The sequence below is a fragment of the Coptis chinensis genome, chromosome 2 (assembly GCF_015680905.1).
Source record: "Coptis chinensis isolate HL-2020 chromosome 2, ASM1568090v1, whole genome shotgun sequence".
Classification (NCBI taxonomy): domain Eukaryota; kingdom Viridiplantae; phylum Streptophyta; class Magnoliopsida; order Ranunculales; family Ranunculaceae; genus Coptis; species Coptis chinensis.
The window spans coordinates 95,124,322-95,145,844 of record NC_141457.1 but is presented as its reverse complement, the minus strand read 5'-3'; the positions used below and the strand labels follow the sequence as shown (position 1 = coordinate 95,145,844).

Below are 21,523 nucleotides of genomic sequence, written 5' to 3'. Positions count from 1 at the left end.
CACCGATCTGCTGGGTCTACCCAGAAAATCCAGATAGGTCCTTTACACAAGTTGCAACAAATTAACGAACTGCCACTTTCGTGGAAACCAGTTCTCTGTACCAACAAAGGCGAACTGCTCAGGCAAGCCTGAAAACACAGCTCTATTGTTTAACCCTCATAGGGGAGAAGAACATACACAGCAATCATCAAATGTCAACATTTTTTCCAAAATAAGAAGAGAAATCACCATCAGGGAGCAGCCACCACATGTTTGTCCTGTGGAGCAGTACTGGTCGAGGGAACTTGCCTGGCAGCCCGCAGCACAACACGCATACCCGTACCATGATCCCCATGTGCCTTTTTCAACTGGCAATGTTTCTCATCCAGTTCGGCATATTCGATACAGGCCGTGGTATACGCATTTTGCGCTTGGTGCGCAACTCCCTGACATCGCTTGGCATACTCGGTGACTTCAGCTAGCTCCCCCTGCAGAGCAGTCATCGCAGCAACAAGCCTAGCATTCTCATCAGCAGCAACACGATACTTGTTAGTCATTGTTTCCAGCTTCTTCTTGTCAACGCCCCACGCAGCTCGCAGACACCCCAGACTCGGGAGTTGACGTCAGCATCAGTGTGCTGCACAGCGTTCTTTAGCTTGTCGTACCCTGCCAGAAACTACAAGCACAACATCAAGATCAAGATCATTCACGAAACAGAGCGCAAAAGCTAGCAAGTAAACACTCACCAAACAAGTAGCCATGTCCATGGTCCCTAGCAGTGTCTCCATATCTTTATCCTCCACCTCAGCTCTGTCACCGTCCAACACGATCCCCTTCAAAAGACTGGTTGCTATGGGCGCCGAGTGGAAGCTGCAATCAGAGCGCTTGATAGCACGCTTCTTGCCCGTCCTACCCGTGTCGTAGAATTCGCTCCCCACATCCCCAACACGAGGGGGCGAACTCACACCAGCGATGTGACGACCTTACCCCAGATCGTCGTCTCCCTCCAAGAAACCGATGGGTGTCATCCACCAGGCTTAAGGCGAAGACAATGCCGCCCGGTCGGCGACCGAACTCTGGGTCGTTTGCTGTTCTTGGCCCCTGACGCTACAACTTTTCTTTTGCCACGATCCCCATGCACATGAGGACGGAACTCCATCTCCTCCATTATCAGAGGAGAGCTCTCTCTCAAACTCCTCTCTCCCCTAACATACTTACGGCACCTGGCCATAATAAAACCTACACACAGAAAACGACAGGACGTCGGTTAGATAGATCAGCATCAATCTTCTTTTCAAAAAGACGAAAGGCCAAACAGAGAAGCTACACATACTTGAGTAAACCGGCAAAGCAAACAAAGCGGAGTCGAGAGAAGAGAAGCTGCAGCAACAGGAAGAGCAAACGAGACGCCTATTTGCTCTTCCAAGAACACTCCAACCTGAATTTGCTCTTCCAAGAACACTCCTATTTATGCTCAAGTAACGTCTCTTCCCAAGACAGGTCATGATGGCATCGAGACACCAAATGGTAGCCTACCTGGCAGCCATCATGTCATATCTCCCGACCGCCCATATTCCTACACGTGCAACGCACGCACTGAAGCCCAAGCAGCTCTAGGGTAGAGAACGCCTCTTGCGTCCTCAAAGAGCTGAGCGAACTACAACGCTTAGCGCAAACAACAAATCACAACAACACACACATGCTTACAGATTACAATCACATATATCATACACAATCCTACTCGAACAAAGCAAAGCAGCTTATCTTCCATTCACGAATATAAACGAACTGTTGACCTCAGAGAAACCTCAGTTCGCAGATTAACCAAGTTGCTGAGGATACTCAGGAAATCCAACTTAGTTAGCCGATAGTCAACATAATCACAAGCAAAAATGAAAAGCGAACTGCCCAGGTTACCCCAGGAAACCAGTTCTATTATTTCAGGCCAGAGGCCGAGTACAAACACGGACACAAACAGTTTCTTAAGCAACATCATCAAAATTTTCAGAAAGAAGGGCATCCAGTATTTGGGAAGAGCTCGGATCACCAGCAGACGCTACAACTGCCTCGGCTACGGTCGGATCCAGATCACCAGAACCCTGAGGCTGCTCATTCACCACTAGCAACAGGAGGAAGCACGACCGCAAGAACGGTACTAACATCTTCGAGAGCCACATCCCCGCGTTCTCCCGAAGCTACACGACCTTGTTCCTCTTGCAGATCCTCATACTTCCTCTCCAAATCTTCTACCTCAGCACGGATGGAAAGATAGGCATCCTTTGCTTGCAGCGTGGCAGCTTTACATCTTTCAGCATAGGTGGTCGCTGCAGCCAGCTTCCCTTTCAATACCTCCACCTCGTGCTTCAGCTCGACCGACTCGTTCACATCAGTCGTCCTCTCCAGCGTCAAAGAAGTGATCTGAGGTCTTAAAGCGTCCAGTTCTCTCTTTCCAGACTGCTCCACCTCCCAAAGAGTCGAGAGCTCATCCCTCAGCGTCTCAACCTCCGTCTTATCCAGCTCAGCAAACTGCGCGACCGTCTTTAGCTTCTGGTACCCAGCAATAAGCTAAAAGAATTCGCACAATGGTACACATTAAAGTCGAACAATAAGAGGACGAACAGTTCAACAAAACTACCCTAGCACAGAAGGTACTTACCAAGCACAGCGCCTCATCCATCCCCCTCAGATTTGACTCCAGCTCCTTCGAATCCAGGTCTTTCCTATCACCATCCAACGTCATCCCCTCCAGCAAGCAAGCAAGCAGCTATCAGTGCGGACTTGTAGCTACAATCCGACCTCCTCACATAGCGCTTCTTTCCAGTCACTTCATCTATATACATCAGGTTGCGCTCCAGCTCATCCTTCCTACCACTGGAGTGACCTTTGCCAGTGTCTTTCATCACAGCCTTTCCCTTCATCTTCCCGGGAGCATCTCCAGCGAGCTTGGTTGGAGCGACCTCCATGCTCTCCTCCCCCAGCACGCTGAAATCTGGCGTCGGCCTCGCCTTCGAGCTGCGAGCTGCCCTCCCCCCGGTCCGTCCCGAACCCCCAGCTCTAGAACCACCCCCAAACACGGCCTCCACTACCCGTGCGACCTTAGCAGGTTGGGTCTCAGCATCGGTACCCTTCCTCTTGGGCAAGCAAGTCCGCTCAAGAATCTCAAAAATGTTGTCATCCAGGTCGTAAGGAGCGTCCTCCTCACCCCTCCCCGAACCAGCCCCAGAGGAACCAGCACCTTCAACAAGTCGCTTCGGCCCAGCACGGCCTCGGTTCCTATCTCCCCTCGTCACTAGATCACTCTTGCGTTTTTCCATCACATGCCTCTTTGATACCCCAACTGTCACCTTACCTCGCGCCCTTGTTTTTTGCGCTACCCTTTTCTCCCTAATTGCACGCCCTCCCCGTTCCTCAAAGAAATGTGCAACTTCTGCAAGCTTCGCTTGTTTCTCAGCTCGCCTCAACCTAGCGAAGCCCTCAATCACCTCTCGGCTCGTCTCCTTTTCGAGGACCTTATCTGCACAGACAACAAAATAGTCATACCAGTACAAGTTCAACCAATACAAGATCTATACTCTCAGAAAGCGTACTGGTACCCACCAGTAAAGTCGCATATTTTATTTTCCACACTGAACCCGCTCGGACAGTAATTTCCAACTAACAGCAACGGTCTTTTATCCCAAGACTCGTTACTCACACCATCCAAAACGCTCGACAGCTTAGCTCGGGTTTGCAAGCTAAAGTTAAGCGCTCGAGATCGCTTTAATGAGAAATGCTCAATAATATCAGTGACTTCTATCCGGTATTCACTGCTGGCGTTCAACAGGTCGAACACCTTGAATAACCGCCATGTGTTACCAACGAACCGACAGCGCTTTTACAAATGTTCGGGAACTCACAAAACCACTCGAGGAGTGGTATCGTCATGTACGCCCTTAGCTGCCCCTCACAGACGATAACCCCATTGTTTGGCGGGGTGTACCTATCACTATAGACCAGAGCGCTCTGATCAGGCTCATGGATCTCCAGACCGCTTACGGTTATCCCATATTTTTTCCTCAAATAGGGGAACGCCCAAAGCGTGGTTCCACATTTTTTAGCGTAGCCCGCTAGAAGAGCGACCTCTCACAAATGACTTTGAAGTGCTAGCTTCAAAGAACCACAAAGCAGATCGAGTCTCATCTTCCCCACTTCCAGCCTCTTCAACAGCCTCATCTTCATCACCACTCCCACTCACCCCACACACCGATTCATCTTTCTTTCCCTTTTCATCATCCCAACCAAGAGAAACCTTGCGAACCTCATGAGATTGCGTATCATCTGAGTCAGACATCTCTCCACTAGCACTAACACTTCTAGCCACTAACGACTAATCAAACGTCCTAATACCTCTAGAACAAAGACTAAGCACGAAGCAAGAAACAGGAGTTCAACAATGGTAAAAAACTAACCTGAAAGTTGTTGCTCTCGTGAAGTGTTTTCTACAAGGCGAAGCAGCAAAATGACGCTTCAAAGAGCCAGCGTAATCTTTGAACAACCGCCCCTCCAGTTTCCAACGCATCATGATTACACCCTAGTCCTAACTGCACACGACTTCCAACAAACTGTCCTGTCTTTTCAAATCCCGAAAAAACGAGGCGGCACGTTTTCTCTGCAACTGCTTAGATCCTCTCACGTGACGTACACGTGTCAAACTTTTAAGCCCACCAGCTCACGGGATAAAATAGATCGTTCTCCACAGTTCGTTGGATATTTCCACATCTGACGTGCCCACACGCACTGCTGTCTTCTCTCAGCAGGTCATTTCCACGACCGACACGACCTACTGAGAGGGGGCTGTGTAAGGGAGTGATACTCTCCTTCAGGAATATCAGGCACGCACTCAACATGGTGAAAATACCTCACCGACCTCCGAAGCCAGATCACATCTACAAGCTAAGAGAACGCTCCATACCAGTTCGCACCAGCACGCGAATTAGGCCATAGCGTGACTCAGCTTACCTTCTAGAAGCAATCATGAACAAAGATGCACATGCACAAATCACTGCCACCAGCTACTGACTGCTGCCGCAAGCTACTTGCCCAACCTATTAATCACCATCATCACGGCAGACCTATAAAGATAGTTCTTGCACGCCTTCCTAATCTACACCCCACGTATGTGATGCGCTTTACACGTGGCGGGTGAGGATTCACTCTCAACACCTATAAATACCCCTCCTAAGAACTACGCCAGACTTGATTCTTCTCTCCCCTCAGAATCGAGAGCAAGATACGTAGGCAGTTCGCTCTTTAGCCGAACTCGGTCCCTTTCCTAATCCATTCTAGTTCCCCTTTAACAGTGTATGTAAAGGAAAGCCAAATCACGCCTTTACAGTCATCATCTTTACTAACTAATTTTACATCATCACAATACCTAGGGAAGGACCATGAGGAATGGGGTCGGACTGTCGGTGCACAAAGGCACCTTCACATTACTATCAGTGTTAGTTTAGTATTTTTTTTTTGGTAAAGTCTATCACAGTTGACTTACAAGTCCATCCAGGGGGTTTATATCCAAATCCATTGGATACTCAGAACTGCATGTGGTCAGGCACATTACCATTTGTCATGGTACTAATCTTTTGCTCCTCGGATCTGACTTCCAATTTCTTATATCCCCAACCGCAGTTTTATTGCTAACTTGCAAGCCAAATAATTCATCACAGCTCCCTTGATCACAAGGTTCTAGCTATGTAACTGCTCTTTCTACTTCGACTAGAGCGCATATGGCCAATTAATCAAGGTTAACGGACGCTATCGTATAGCTACTATGTTAAGTGCGGGTTGTGCGGCACGCCCCTCTACAAGAATGAAAAGGTTGGCAGATTCAAACTTTGAGTATGGATACACGGAAGGCTAAATCGGCTAACTACCAGGAATGAAGACCTTCAATGTCTTGCTTAGCTAAACCGAGGGCTGCACAGTAGATTTTGAGCTACACTTTCAGCTTTGGTTTAACCTCATCACTGAGGTCACGTAATTGTATAACAGCTCATGAGAGTAACACCATCACAAGTAGTAATAGGGAATTAGAGAAAAAATTTAAAAATTGTCTATACCTACACTACCACGAGCAATATGTAATAGGGAGTCTATTAGTGAAAAAATTTACTGTGTTCTCTGTCTTGGTTCCATCTCTAGCTACATAGAATACATTATATTCCAAAATTAAAGATGAGAAGGAAGCAGGTAAGATGAGAAGGCATATATGGATCGTTATCAGTGCCGACTCAATCCGTAGTTGGCCATTTGCATATTCTGAATTGGTGCACGTATAATGTAAGAGATGTTGGAAATCAGAATCTGTACTTGGCCTAAATATTGTTTTTTTTTTTCCAGCCACAGTGGATCTTGAAAACAGTGAAGGAGAATAAATTGCAAAGACTTATTCACTTGTCAGCTAACCTTGCGAGGCAAGCGTCTGGGATTCTAGAAAATTTTCAGGCTCGACAGGTATCTTTCTTATGGTTTCCCTCATGCATGTAGGAGGATATCTTGAAAACCTTATGATCATTCTCAAGTTTATATTCAACTTGTATGAAGCACAACATTGTTTGGGCTGGTTTTAATTTTTTAAACCATCACAAAACCGCTTAATGTGGATTGTAAGTTTTTATTTGTCATAAAATACTTCCTGCATCCTGGAAGAAGTCATCTGGACAAGTGGACAGCTTGTAGTTTACCATAAATCCAACCAAAAAGTAACAAGAAAAGGAAAAGAACAAGAATATGAATTGAAAGCATTTGAAGAGAGAAAGAAAAAAGTTATAGCAGTATGTTCTGTTTCAGGAGACTAATAGGTTATAGCAGTATGTTCTGTTTCAGGAGACTAATGGGACGGATGGTTCTCAATATGTTATGAGTGTCACGGAGCATCCAATGTATAGTAAAAGTAGAGCAAGCCTTGAAGAGAGGCAACAAATTGGGGATTTGGCAAAAGTTGGAGTTCGTAATCGTCGGCCTCGCCAGCTATATGCAGGTTTGCAATTTTTGATATTCATTTTTATTTGGGCTTCTCATATCCCCGTATTTATTTTTCAAGTCATGTCCAATTTATATCCCCACCAAAATTCAGCCCTTAACTTATTTTTGTATGGGATTCATGGATGAGTGTTGGACAATTTGCATTTGAATTTAATGTCAACCATGCTCATTATGTTTATGGTTTGTAGCTCTCCTTTTGCTGAAATCTTTGTGATGACACCAGTGAGAGCATCACCAACGCACTTCTATAATTGGGTTTTATATGATGTTTTAGAAATTAAAATAGAAAAATAGACCGCCAATTAGGGCTGTCAATGGGTTTCGATAACCTGATAACCGATCCGAACTAAACCGATAAAAACCGGTTTGAGTTGGAATAATTTGATTTATTTTCTACCGACTCGAAATCGAATCGAACCGATAAGATATTGATTTGGTTTCGGATTTGCCCTCTATCGAATCAATATGAACCGAACCGATAAAATGACATTTTAGTAATATTTATGATTAATTTTGTATATGTTTATCAATTATGTGATTGAAATTAATTGATTTAATTTAAGATTTAATTGATTTTAGCCAAAACAGTACCACTTCTAAGGATCTACACGGCTCAATAATCAGAAGCAGAGAGGATTTACATGAAAAGACGGCGAAATTGTAATATTTTAGTCCATGTAATAATGGCCTAATTATACTTGGTCCACATCTTTTTAGTGCCTGGTCTATTCCTTCAGTTGACTGTTGACTTTCAGTTGACTTCACTCAGTGTTAAGTTTTCAAGATGCCCATGATGCCTTGCATATGTATTTGAACCAAATTGCAGTTTTTCCTTGAACACGTTTTTCCCAAAGTCTCTTGTTTCAAAATTCTTATAGCCACATCTATTGGCTCTAAATGCATTGAACCTACTTACTTAGATGTATGTCTTTATGTTCACCATTTGTTTTTGTTACAGCTTAACCACTCTTTCCTTTCGCAGGATTGACTGAAATCATACTCCTATCGAAGATACAGTAAAGAAATTAATCTAATTGATGCTGCATGGGAAATTCTTCACCGCACAATCTACAACTGCACAGATGGAATTGCTGTACGTTCTTTAAATAATCTTCCTTTTACTTGATTCTCTGGGAGATTAAACTTTGTCATACTTATTTGGAAACTGCACTAAATGTCAGGAAGTTAAGGATCAGCCTCTGAAGAACACCACTTTGTATATTCTAGAAACAACTAAAAGGATGGTGTGGTGGGATCCATCATTGTATTTTCATTCGATTATGTCCAAAGGTAGCCGCATTGGCAATCTCTTCGAACAGGATAATACCAAAAGATTCTTCTTGAGAGAAACAACCTCTGATTTGCCTCAGCCACATTTATGGTACTCAAATGAGGAAGCCATTATTGCTTTACAGCTATTCCTAGATGCAGGAAATTATCTTGCAGGAAGCCTCACATATAGGTAAAACACTTGTAAAGAAAAAGCTTCAATCTTTTTTCGATTAGAAGAAATATCTACTCCAGAAAAGATAATTCTCATCATGCATGTGTTATCGCAGATATGACTTGGTTGACCGAACTCGACAAGTGCTGTCAAAACTAGCAAACCATGTATATATGGATGAGATGCTAGCTTTCCAAGTAAAGGATGCCAAATCATTAAATCTTCACAGCCAAAAGTTTGTTCAGCTGATAAAAGATATCGACAATAATTTTCTATTGGGAACTTGGTTAGAAAGTGCTAAAAGGCTTGCTGTAAGTCCTAGCGAGAAGAGGCAGGTAACAATCACATGATTACACACTTATTTTTAAAGTTTTAAAAATGAGTGCACGTCTGACTTTTTCTTGTTTTTTATTAAGTATGAGTGGAACGCAAGGACGCAAGTGACTATGTGGTACGATAATACAGAAACTGAGCAGAGCAAGCTCCACGATTATGGTAAGATTATGGTAATATTTCTCTCGACTTGTTTATTTTGTGGGTGACTAAGTTACTTGACTCCATTTGTCAGTCTTTATCTGTTTATAACTAGGGTATGCCCGTGCCTACGGCCCGCGAGACCTCGACGCGTCTGCGATATTACTCCGACAACTCATTGCGCCTTTGTCGCAAAGCGTACACGCATCTTAGGCGTAAAATATTCGGCACAAGACCAGCGAAACAACTCAATTTATAAATACAGCCGAAAGGCCATCCCAATTACCCATTAGTCCAAATCAATTGGGAGTATTTAAGGTTTATGGGCTAGTCCAACAATTTATAAGTCCAATTGTTGACTTTTGGTTGATTTTTGGATAGATTCTATAGTATTGATTACACTTAACAAAATTACACAAACTCTCCAAACACTTGGATCTGCTATGTCACAACTTAGAAAAGACAATGACAACTATTGGATGGAGTCTCTGTAGGCTCCACACTATTGCTTTTTATTAGAGAGATCTTCGTTTCTTGTTTACTAGCGAACAAGTTTTGGAGTGGACTCTTAGCACGATACTATTTGCCGAGGGCTTCAACATATTTCCATTATCTCTTGACAAGTGTGCAACGAAATGAAAGTTTTAAGTTGGACGAGTGGAGAAGAGAGTGGATATCATTTTCCAACAAGTGGCAGTCAGGCACAGAGCTTTACCCAGTGCAGGCCCGAGGTGACTCCCTTGCCATTTCTAAAGCACCGTTCAAGAAGTACCTGAGCTGAGAATTTGAGGCGCTCAGCATTTAATCCAGATTAACGACAAACTTTTGAGCTCAGCTTCCAAATTATCTAGCAAGATGGGCAGTTGAAGTTTCTCCCCTACTATAGCGAACAAATGCAAATTGTTTGTTCGGGGCTTGTCAAACATTTGCAGTGGCTCGAATTTATGACTTCAAGTCATGCCCAGGCCCTGACGTTATCACGAAACTGTAATGTACTGGTGTTGTAAAATTGCATTCATAAGTAATCCACTAATCCATATATTACAATGAGATTAAGAGCAATCCATATTATACTTGTGATTGTATGAACGTATTTTAGCTTTTACATGCATGAATACCATAATATATCAATGAACATTTCATGAAAGTATATACCTTTCACGACGCAAAAAAAAACCTCATTCCACATTGTCATGCCTCCTGCTTTTTATCTCAACTAGAAGGCCACAAGCCAAAGATAATATTCGTCCAAAACTGGATAAAGCCATGCTAAAAGCCTAAAACTAGGCCGATAATAAAAAGTTTCAGTACATGCCAAAAGCCCAAAACTATTTCTTTTTTACTTGGGCGGTTGCGAACTGAAAAAGAGTTAAGTTGACGTTTTCCATGGTTAGAAGTTGTACTTTTGTACTTGGCATTATTACTTTGAAACGTTCGTGGGGTCCCATGGCCGGCTACCATATTATGTTCATCAACCTTCTGCTGCACTCTCTTTCTCGGACTGTACTCAAAGTGGGTGGGTCAGAAACATGTCAAAGCTTCGAGTTGTGCAGCTTTTTCTGTTTCTACTCTCACTAGTGTTCCTAGTTTTTATTTTTTACTTTTCTTCTTCTACTACTACGACTACTTTCCCTTCTTCTCAAAGGAATGAAGCAATGCAAGTTTGATCGACGAAACTGGACACTAAGAAAGCTACTTCATCTGTACAAGAAGCTGCAGTTATGGGAGTTTTGAAGAGACTGTTGCCTACTCATTTAACCAGCTTTGACTTCAAAATAGTTCCCAAGGTACAAATTTCTTAAAACCATTGCTTTCACTATGTTTGGTACTTGTTGGGTACAAGGAAAGCATTTCAGTGTTAGGCTGAGTCCAATGGCTTTCGTTTGATGTTTCAGGATGTTTGCGGTGGATACAGTTGCTTCTGGATTAAAAATGTCTACAAGAGAAGCGTGAAAGGAAAAGAGATAATGTACGCCCAGAGTTTATTTCATTGGTGAGTTGTTAAGTAACCTTTCCTAATTTTATCATTTCTAACAGGATCAAAGGCACCACTGGGGTTGATATTGCATCTGGTCTCCATTGGTATTTAAAGTATTGGTGCAGTGCTAATATTTCGTGGGACAGAACCGGCGGCGTCCAGTTGTCTTCCATTCCAAGGGCTGGATCATTACCGGCTGTAAAAGCCGAGGGGGTGATGATTCAGCATCTGGAATTATTACCAAAACGTTGTCACTTCTAGTTGTAAGTATTGACTGTGTTCTTTTTCTTTGTTTCAGATTGATTTTTTGGTTTTCCTTTTCTCAAAAGTCAAAACTAACATGTCTAGAAAACCCAATCTCTTACTATAATTAACTCCACATTTAGGTGATATAAATTATAAATGTCACTATTTGAAAATCGTTTGACCCAATATTGGGACAGACAAATTTTTAGAGGGAAACATATATTGGTACTAATGACAATTTTATTTGATCAAGTATGTTAGTAGATAGTAATCTCTTTGAGATCCTTTGACATTTTCTTTTATTGTCTTTCAATCTTCACCGCCAGATAATCCAGCTTCAAAGGTGAACCTTTTTAAGTTTCCATATGGCGTCCAATTTCAGTGAAATAGTTATTTTTCCCTTTGCTTTGCAATCATTTACACTAGTATACTGCTAAGCAGTGGGGGTGAGCGGAGTGGGAGAGGAAGATGGAGGAGTGGAGATGGAGAAGGAGGAGTGGAGATTTAGAGTGTTTGGAGAGGGAGAGGAAAAGGGAGAGTGAGAGAGACGAAGAGAAAAAAAAGAAGGGAAGAGATGAGGACAGACAGACAGAAACCAACCAAGTTGGTTTTTGTCTGCATAACCCCCCCTTCTCCCAAAATGTTCGCTCCGCTCACGGAATATGATATCATGTAGATAAGTTAGTAATCTAGCTGCATACAAATTCAGTACATATATTTACAATAATGGAAGCACTAAACTTACTTCCTTCCAGATTCTTTTGTTTGGTGGGATTGGGAAAGGTGGGAGAAAGAGATAGACTGGATGGCTCTTCAGGGTATTAACTTGCCCCTGGCCTTTACGGGGCAAGAGGCCATATGGCAAAAAGTTTTCAAGGTGATATGGTTATTCACTTCAATTGTATTTTATCCATAATTTTGCAGTGTTTTTATTTCTCAAACTATCTAGTTAGAGCGCATGGTTTGAGAACAGACTTATCTATTGTATGTAATCATTGACACGTTAAGTCTGAGTGTAATGTTTTTGAAACAAAATAGCTCAATTAACATCCTGAACAATGTAGGAACTGTTGAACTGTAGGTTTTTTCAAGAAGTAACGTACTGATCCCAATGTGACATCAAAATGCCAATTTCTTAATATTCGGTTTAAACAAACTCATCTGAAGACATTTCACTCCATAGAAGGCATTTAGTACCTACAAGTGGCTTATTGTGGACTAGATGTTTATGTGAACTGGCTGTACCTTCTGGTTTCCTTTTTGGAGTTAAAACCAGTGATGCAGTTCATTCAACTATCTCACTTTGAAAGTTTCATAGCCGGATAGGTTTGTTCTATAGTCTGTGGGATTTACCATTACTGCCCAATAATGCTAATTTGAATGTTTAGTGTCAACGTGATGGAATAGCACAGGCTCTTCTTTAGGCAAAACTCGTGTTCCTCTCATTGGGTTGAAATGTTATTCAGTCCCAGTTTCACTTTTTGTGTCTAATTTCTTTCACATTTATATACAACATTATTTTACTGGGAAGAAAAACAAAATGAGAAGAAGACTCTAACATTCTGGTATTTAATTGTTGTCTCTGATGACAGAACTTCAATACTAGTAAGGAGGATTTGGATGGCTTCTTCGGAGGACCTGCTTTCCTTTCTTGGGCTCGAATGGGAAATTTACATGGGTGGGTGGCACTTACAGCTGACTGACTTTTGTTCTTATTTTGTTATGCCAGAAGAAAATTGTCATAGTTATTAGAGTGCAAAAATTATTTCTGTCTTCCCATTATTATAATATAAAATAGATATATGTATATATGTATATATTTGTGTGTGTGTGTGTGTGAAATATAAAGCAAGGTAAGAAATATATGAAACAAGAAGTTTGTGTATTTATGTTGCTTGCTTATATTAATATTGTAAATTAATGTGAACAATCTTTTATGGAAGAAGTTACACATTCGGCGGGTAACTGGGTAGTGTCACAATTTGCCTTTTACAGATATATTGAAAAACTCCAATATTTGTCATAACACGGATGGGGTGGACCTCTCCCACAAAGTTGGTTGGATCAGCAGTTGGCTCTTCAGAAACTCATTCTATCTCGCATGATAGAGCTTGGCATGAGTCCAGTAAAAACTTTCTTTTGCTCTTGAAGTGATCTTATCTTATATGATAAGATCTTATCATGGCGTGCTTGGGCAAGAGTAGTATTAGGATGGGTGACTTCTTGGGAAGTCTTTCTGGAAAATCGTCGTGTCGCACCCGTCTTTTAAGATTATAGGAAAAAAATGATCTTATCATGTGGATTCCCACCTTGTTTGTATGAAACTTTATGAAGACAAAAGACTTATGACTCAAAGTCTAAAACTACAATGAACATTGGAAGAGAGTTTTGATCTCTAGTTGTCTCTAGACCTCTAGTACTTTTTGAAATGACTTAATTAATATGAGGTGTTCACAGATTGCAGTTTTGTTGAAGTGATAAAACTTTTGCGGACAGCTGTAAAAGTCTATGTTAGTTTCCTCTTTGGAAATGTTTTTCACCCTTTTACCTTTGCTTTTTCAATATCTTTAGTTAGTTTAATATGTTTGCTACAAAATGAATTCTACTGATATTCCAGTATTTCTGTTCAGTGCTGCCATCATTCTCTGGGAATGTTCCAGCAGCCATCAAAATCGCATTTCCTTCAGCCAATATAACTAGACTTAAAAACTGGTAATCTTTTAACGTCTTTAAAATTCTATTTACGTGATAATCCATGAAGAAGTTTGGTCTCCACAAATTTTTTGTGCAATCATGAATTAATAACTGGCTATAATTTCACCATAATACTCTAAAAGATTTATTGGCTATATTTCACTTCTCCCTGCACTAGGAACACTATTGATGGTGATCCTCGCTGGTGCTGTTCGTATTTTCTTGATCCATCAGATCCCCTATTTGTTGAAATTGGGCATGCTTTTATTAAGCGATCTTGTTTATCATATGAAGTTGTTCTATTATCTATCAATTTCATCTATACTCTGTAAGATAGTGAAGTCATTGGCTTTGGAGTTCATAGACACGAAAATACCTGCAGTGTGGTGCTTTGTGTAGATCAGATTCAGAGATTTTGCATCATCTTATAATGCCTCCCCTGTCACTAAACAGGTGTGGGATCAACTAACCTGTCCTAGAGGCAGTGAAGTGCAGTCCGTATTGACCCGCAACGCAGTTTGTAATATTATAATTTATGAATAGCTGGTATTATGGTATGGGTACTGGGTTAGGCAGTTAGGCTTAATAATAAAGCCTTGATTCCCTTGGCAGTATGTTGGATAGCGTGTTTGTCTATTTATCAGTGTTGTGGCAGAATTAATCTCTAACAACCCTTCTTCTTTTTTTTGGCTCTTCTAACAACCACATTAAGGAGCTAGTATTTAGTTGGGGCAACACGTTGGAGAGTAATCCACTTTGTTTTCTTGTCGTCACCTTTTTCTGTTACTTATTTTTCCTTCTCTTTTCTTGGTGAACCCTTCCTCACCACGACTACTGTTGCTGTACTATCCTACTTTACATAAATAAAAAAGTTCGATTCATCAAAAAAGGAAAGCATTGGATGCCTTTGTTAGGTTTGGTTTTAGGAGTTTTAATTTCTAGATTTTATTGCTCGAGACAGCCTCACAATGAGGACATTTGAGGTTGCCAAGAGGTGTGATACTTTTGTATTAATATGTACTGAATCCTGAAACCTCACTTTCCATAGGTTTTGCTATGAAATTCAGTTAAGGAAACACATGAACAAGGTTCTGTCGGCATACATAGTAGATTGGGATTGGCTTGTACGAATATTTTTTTATCAGTAATGATGTATTTTACTGAGAATTCCAAAGGAAAAGAAGGAAGCAAAACCATACCTCACCTATTAAATTTTGGTGTTTCATCTTCATTCATGTGTTTCATTGATTACCTCTGAATTACATTTTTTTTTTTTTTTTTTTTTTTTTTTTGCAGAATATGGAGATATAACTGATATATACAACTGGTAACTTTTATCTCATCTGTACATCATTATTGATCTTTCCGGAGACTTAAATCATTTAGGGATGAGCTTTTGAAGCTATGTTACTTAATATGTTATATAACAGAAAAAACAAATCATGAATGAAAATCACGGATGATGTCTCAGTTTTCTTTATAAATCTCTCTTTTATGAAGTCTCCCATTTAACTTGTCTGTTCAATGTAGTGAAACGTTTAATGAAAACTACCCACCGACAGATGACCCAACTTATATCTCCTTACTTGGAGCTTCTATTTATAAGGCAATGTCCTACAGTCATAAGCTGTGTTGCATGGGTACGACGATTTGGACACGGCGAGATCTGAGAATTAGGGTCTGTTTTGCTTGTGTCTGTGTGTCCGTGTCCGTGTCCGTACCCGTGTACGCGATACAGAGGAAATTAGGGTGTACCCATGCAACAGAGGTCATAAGGATTCTGTGTGGCTAATGCAAGTATGCTCCTCATCTCTCTCTCTCTCTATCTCTCTCTCTGTGTGTGCAGTGTACTCCTTATTGGATAATGTTGGAAAGACCTTGTGATTTCATATGACGAAGAGTCCATTGTCAGTGTGAACTATAAGTCTATAACTATTAGATTGCATTTTCCTAGCCAAATCACTATAAAAATGGGCTTCTAGAGGCCATCCATGGTGGATAGAAATCCGTTTTACCTCTGGGTTGAATGGTTGATCCTGCTATGTGTTGATTTTTGGTGGACTCTTTTAATAATCATCAGTGTTTTACTACTAGATTCTATATGTGTTCTGCCCACTTGTTGTGCCGATTCTGGTGTTTTTTGTTGATAATTTGTATTGATTAAAAAGGAGAGAATGCAAAAGTAGGTCATAGAAAGACTGATAAATGATTTTTTAGATAGGTCTCTTTATCGTGAATTGTCTGGTCATCAACTAATATGCACTATCATCCAATGTATGTACTTGAAACATTTTTTATTCTTGATTGTTACCAGTTGATAATTTTAATGGTTTGCAGGGTTGGTTATTCACAAATGAGTTTGAATTCTGGAAGCCACCACAAATGAGAGTATGATGTTTACTTTTACAAAATTGATTCTCACCTTCAGAACCTTTGCATTCTAGACTCGAATGGATTTCATATATGAGACTATCAGTCAGTTGCATGGCTTAAAATTTTGTAGTGTCATGGGTGAGATGGTGCATTAGAAAAGTTGTCATTGTGCAGCACTGTGCTCTTCCTTCTTAAAAATTCTCTAATTACGTATATTCTCTCATGGATGCATATAAGGGTTAATATGAACTCAGCTGATTGATTTAACTGTCTAAACTGTAAAACAAATTAAGTCATTGTGGTGAAGTGGTATGGGATTTTCTCAGAAGGCCTTTGTACCAAGTAGAAATCAATTTTCACATAAACATAAATACCCACTTGAGAGCGATATATATAAATTCTATTCGAGCTTTTCCTGTGATTGATTTTAGTAAAATCTTCTATCTTAGTAACTCTGATTAATTTAACTTGGTTCTGCAGGCACTACTCCATTCTGTTCCATTTGGAAAGATGATAGTTCTTGATCTATCTGCTGAAGTAAGACCCATATGGGAGAAGTCTTCACAATTTTATGGAACTCCTTATGTCTGGTAATCTCATTTTACACTATATCTTTTGTTTCTCATTTCTTTTCTCTCTGAATGCAAGATGCTGCATTTTAAAAGAAGTTAATTGATTTATTATGCAGTTCTTGTTATTTTTTCAAAATAAAAAATATTAATAATATTAAATTCTGTTGGATTCATCGACTGGGCTAATTCAGTGTATCCCCTCCCCCCTCCCTTCTCTCTCTCTCTCTCTCAATACAGGTGTATTTTACATTTGGTGGGAGTATTGAAATGTATGGGAAATGTAATTTCTTCAGGTCCCGTCGAAGCTCGCATTAGCCAAAATTCAACCATGGTATACTCAGCTTTATATATCTTTCACACTTCTCAATCTCGTGGTGTATGATATGCAAGTCTCTGGGTGTTTTAGATGTAATGGAATGATAAGGGGACCATAATCACCCACAATCCTTAGTCAGATCATCTTTATATGATACCTAAAACATTGTGTGCATTTTTCTGAATGGGTTTATAGAATTGCTTTATAACATGTTTTCATCATTTGTTTTAGTGGTGGCAATACACACGTGGCTTATTTTTATTTATTTTTTCTGTAGTTACAACTTTCATTTTTCCCTGCAAGAATTACATTACTTTCTGAAGTTGCACTTCCTTTGTGATGGAATGGTTTGCCATGCTGGTTGAACTATGTGAAGTCTTCCATGGAACGTGTCTCATGCTTGTCCACTTAGCATAATTTGAGTTCTTGGCTGTAATCACATATATTAGCCTTTCCCTGTTAAAGACTAGGGTTGCCCAGGCTGCAGGCCTGTGGTCAAGCAGCCTTTGTTGATTATGTATATAATTGGGGTAACATCATTTCGTGATGTAAATTTGCACATCTTTTTGTTTGGGTGCCTGTTATCTAGCAGCTAAGCATCTTGGCTAGTGGGGGAATAACTCCTTATCTTGTACTTCTCTTTATTGAAATGAATGAAATTTATCTTTTAGCGCTAAAAAATAAATTAGGTTTTCTACGGAGTTCACATATGTCTAAGTTTGTACTAATATTGATTTCAGCATTTTGAAGGTGTTTCAACTTTCAAATACAAAATGTTTTGACCTTATTGTTATACATATAGTAGTATGAGTCTGTGATGTTAACCAAATTTGGTTTGTAAATGATTGAATTTGTTGTCATTGTTAGTTTCGGATCGGTGTTCTGGTGTATGAGTCAATTGTCTTAATTGAACTAGTCAGCAGATTTTAGAAGACGTTGGAAGCAAGAAAGTTTCAGTTTGTACATCTATAATTTTTTATCACCTCATCCAAATACTTGGAATAGCTTTTTTTTCTTAAGAAAAGGTCTTACGTTGACAAGTCTTACTTGGTGCATTCTAGTAGCCATTCGGATCTCACAATTAGCACTAGTTGAGAAAAGTTTCTCGGTTTATTGTCTCGCAGGTTGGTGTTGGCATGTGCATGGAGGGAATAGAACAGAATCCAGTAGTCTTTGAGCTGATGTCTGAGATGGCTTTTCGTTGTGAAAAAGTCCAACTTGAGGTACCTTCTCAACTTTGTCAGTTTGTTTTGAGGAGTTAAACAGGAGACGATCACATTTTCACTTGACCGCAATAGCTGTCAAACAGATTTATTTGTCTCTGTTTTAGCCACAACAGTACCACGCCTATGAATCTATTGCATTGTTCAATAATCATGGGAAATTCTTCACCGGACAATCTACAACTGCACAGATAGAATTTCTGTATGTTCTTTGTATCGGTTTTCTTTCTTTGACTTGATTCTTTGGGAGACTAAACTTTGTCATATTTCTTTGGGAACTGCGTTAAATTTGAGAAGGTTTAAGGAACACACTATTGAGTGGGAGGACAAGGATGAGCATTATGATGAGAAATTTTCTGACCACATCATTTTCTCCAATGAAAAGTATATATCTATTAGGCTGTTTGATATGCTTAATCTGAATAGCAACTTTACAGTACCCAGTTCAATTCCAATGTTATGAATAAAGTTCTCAGACTGGATCTTCTAAGACTGGCTGCCATTTTCATTCTCGCAGGATCACAACAAAGATTTTCATTGTTAAGTTTCCAGATTTTGATCCATCATCGTACTTCCAATCAAATATGTCCGAAGATCGCCATATTGGCAATCTCTTCTCGCAGGGTACTACCAACAGATTCTCCTCAAGAGAAACGACCTTTGTTTTGCCTCAGCATAATCAGCCACATTTATGGTACTCAACTGAGGAAGTCATTGTTAAGCCTTACAACTGTTCCTAGATGCAAGAAATTATCTTGCAGGAAGCCTCACGTACAGGTAACCGCTTATTTAAATTGACAAAGTTCTCTCTCTCTTGCGATCGTCAACGGTTTGACTAATGTCAATGGGTGAAGTCCTAACCTTTCACAAAAAATCAAAGACCACATAATATATACTTGTAAGAGCTATAAGTAGATAAGAATGTATTACTTGTACAGTAATAAATTTTAATCTGCTTATGTAAGATAAACACCAAATTGCAATTTAACTCAAAGTTTTCACTCCACAGATTAAGAAAATAAATGAGGGAATCTTGATGACTGCAACTTGACTCTAACTAGGAGAAACGTCTACTCTATAGACGATAATTCTTATTATGCTGCTTCATGGCAGATACGACTTGGTTGACCTAACTCGACAAGTGCTTTCAAAACTAGCAAACGAAGTATATGTGGATGCGATGATTGCTTTCTATCTAAAGGATGCCAATGCATTAAGTCTTCAGAGCCAAAAGTTTCTCCAACTCATTAAAGATATTGACATTCTGCTCGCTTCTGACAATAATTTTCTACTAGGAACTTGGACAGAAAGTGCTAAAAGGCTTGCTACTAACCCTACCGAGAAGAGACAGGTAATAACCACATGATTCCACTGTTTATATAGTCATCTTTAATATGTGTACCAATCTCACGTCTTTTTTCTTTTTTCTCAATAGTATGAGTGGAACGCAAGGACGCAGTTGACAATGTGGTACGACAATACAAAAACCAAGCAGAATAAGCTCCATGATTATGGTAATAATTCTCTCTGCTTACGGGTGACTTGACATTATTCATCAGTGTTGTTGACAATCTTCTTTTCTTGTTTATTTTCAGCGAACAAATTTTGGAGTGGACTCTTAGAAGGATACTATTTGCCGAGGGCTTCAACATATTTCGATTATCTGTTGACAAGTGTGAGACGAAATGAAAGTTTTAAGTTGGAGGAATGGAAAACAGAGTGGATTTCATTTTCAAACAAGTGGCAGTCAGGCACGGAACTTTACCCAGTGCAGGCCCAAGGCGACTCCCTTGCTATTTCAAAAGCACTGTTTAAGAAATACCTCAGTTGAAATTTTGGGGATATAAGAGCTTAATAGAGATAAACATTGAAGGGAGATGCACTTATGAGCTTCCCTTCCAAATTCTTTGTTGTGGACTTGTCGTTCTAGTTAATTGATTTAGCATGTTTGTGAATATGAAACCGCCTGATTTATGTAAAGATAGCAAATTAAATTTTGCAGCGTTAATAGAAAACAAAGTGCAGATTGTATTTTTGAGTCTGGCTTGCATTTGAATGGCGTATTTATGGCCGACCTTATTCATGCCAGGCCCCGAAGTTACTGAGAAGTTTCTTAGATTTGATACATTAGTGCTTGTACGGTTGCTTGAAGGATATTTGCGCCGACCCTTCTGCCGAGGCCTTCTTTTTTTCCCGAAGTACTAACAAAAATTAGTTTCTGAGATTTTTTCTTTTTCCACTGTTGAATTTAACCAGTTTTGAAATGACAATAGGACCCGTTCTAAGATTAGCTACGTCAGTGTGTTTTTTTTTCTTCTAAAACTAAAAGTTGAGATGAAAGGTATATTTGATAGGTTAATGGAGTTATGGAGGCAGTCATTTCCTATTTTTCTGGAGTAAGAGTGTAAGACACTATTTCTTTGTTTATGCTTAAGTATATTGTATTTTACTTTTCTGACTCCTTTTTCCAAGAATGAAAATATGAGTTATCAAATATGCATGTGCATTCCGTAAAAGTAAATGATTTTCTTGACAAATGAACTCTTCCATCAATCCATCATGCCTTGATGTAATGAACCAACCGAGAAGAACATTTAAGGGAGAATGGAAGGACACTCTACGAAGTACGAAGTCTAACGAAAGTGATACATCAGAGCTTGTAGGATTGCCTGAAGGACATTCATTTTTCCCCTGTGCGAAGCTGCTAACCCTTCTGTACCACCTCTTTTAGGATTTGGGTCTTGCAAAAAATCTATGAAGTACCACCTCGTTTGTACTGATCACCTATCCAAGGCCTTTATGTACAACTCAGACAAAGAGAGGTACTTTTGTCTATATTGGAATATCAGTAATAGGTCCATGCCACCTCCACAAGTCAAGACTTAGGTGTTAAACTAAACACTAACGGAGCGGCTTTTGGCAATCCCCGCCCTTCAGGTATAGGCATATCATTCAAAAAATTTACATGAGAATGCCTCCTCACCGTGCACAAAAACTTGGGTATTGGCTCTAGCTACTATGCGGAAGGCAATGCCATTGTGTTGGGGGTAGAAACTGCTATGGCAGTGTCACTTTCCTCATTCTCAACAAACTCGATGGGCTCACAGCTAATCCTCCTACCAAAAAATATGTAAACCATTAATTCTGTCATTTGGCTTGAACATTTAACCCAAACAAAAATTGAGCTCATGAGTTGAAAGT

General features: G+C 40.0%; 1 protein-coding gene and 1 pseudogene across 3 annotated transcripts; both read left to right on the top strand.

Moving 5' to 3' along the window:
* The first annotated feature begins 7,581 nt into the window (after positions 1 to 7,581).
* Positions 7,582 to 10,003, top strand: LOC147519234 (alpha-N-acetylglucosaminidase-like). 2 transcript variants are annotated; one of them, XM_086590895.1, is made up of 5 exons: positions 7,582 to 8,095; positions 8,188 to 8,464; positions 8,562 to 8,781; positions 8,863 to 8,941; positions 9,466 to 10,003. In XM_086590895.1, the coding sequence occupies exons 1-5, from the start codon at positions 8,047 to 8,049 to the stop codon at positions 9,699 to 9,701; spliced, it is 861 nt and encodes a 286-aa protein (XP_086447021.1). In that variant the 5' UTR covers positions 7,582 to 8,046; the 3' UTR covers positions 9,702 to 10,003. The 2 variants fall into 2 exon arrangements, with proteins under 2 accessions (XP_086447021.1, XP_086447022.1); XM_086590896.1 differs by having other exon boundaries at positions 8,184 to 8,464.
* A 446-nt stretch (positions 10,004 to 10,449) lies between these two features.
* LOC147519233 (alpha-N-acetylglucosaminidase-like) lies at positions 10,450 to 20,339 on the top strand (annotated as a pseudogene). The gene is made up of 20 exons (XR_015213136.1): positions 10,450 to 10,707; positions 10,816 to 10,889; positions 10,958 to 11,161; positions 11,900 to 12,021; positions 12,737 to 12,818; positions 13,172 to 13,269; positions 13,762 to 13,856; positions 14,017 to 14,115; positions 15,127 to 15,165; positions 15,369 to 15,457; positions 15,607 to 15,635; positions 16,176 to 16,226; positions 16,692 to 16,801; positions 17,021 to 17,114; positions 18,224 to 18,342; positions 18,439 to 18,524; positions 18,840 to 19,099; positions 19,436 to 19,673; positions 19,758 to 19,836; positions 19,918 to 20,339. The product of XR_015213136.1 is annotated as an alpha-N-acetylglucosaminidase-like (transcript).
* The last annotated feature ends 1,184 nt before the right edge of the window (positions 20,340 to 21,523 follow it).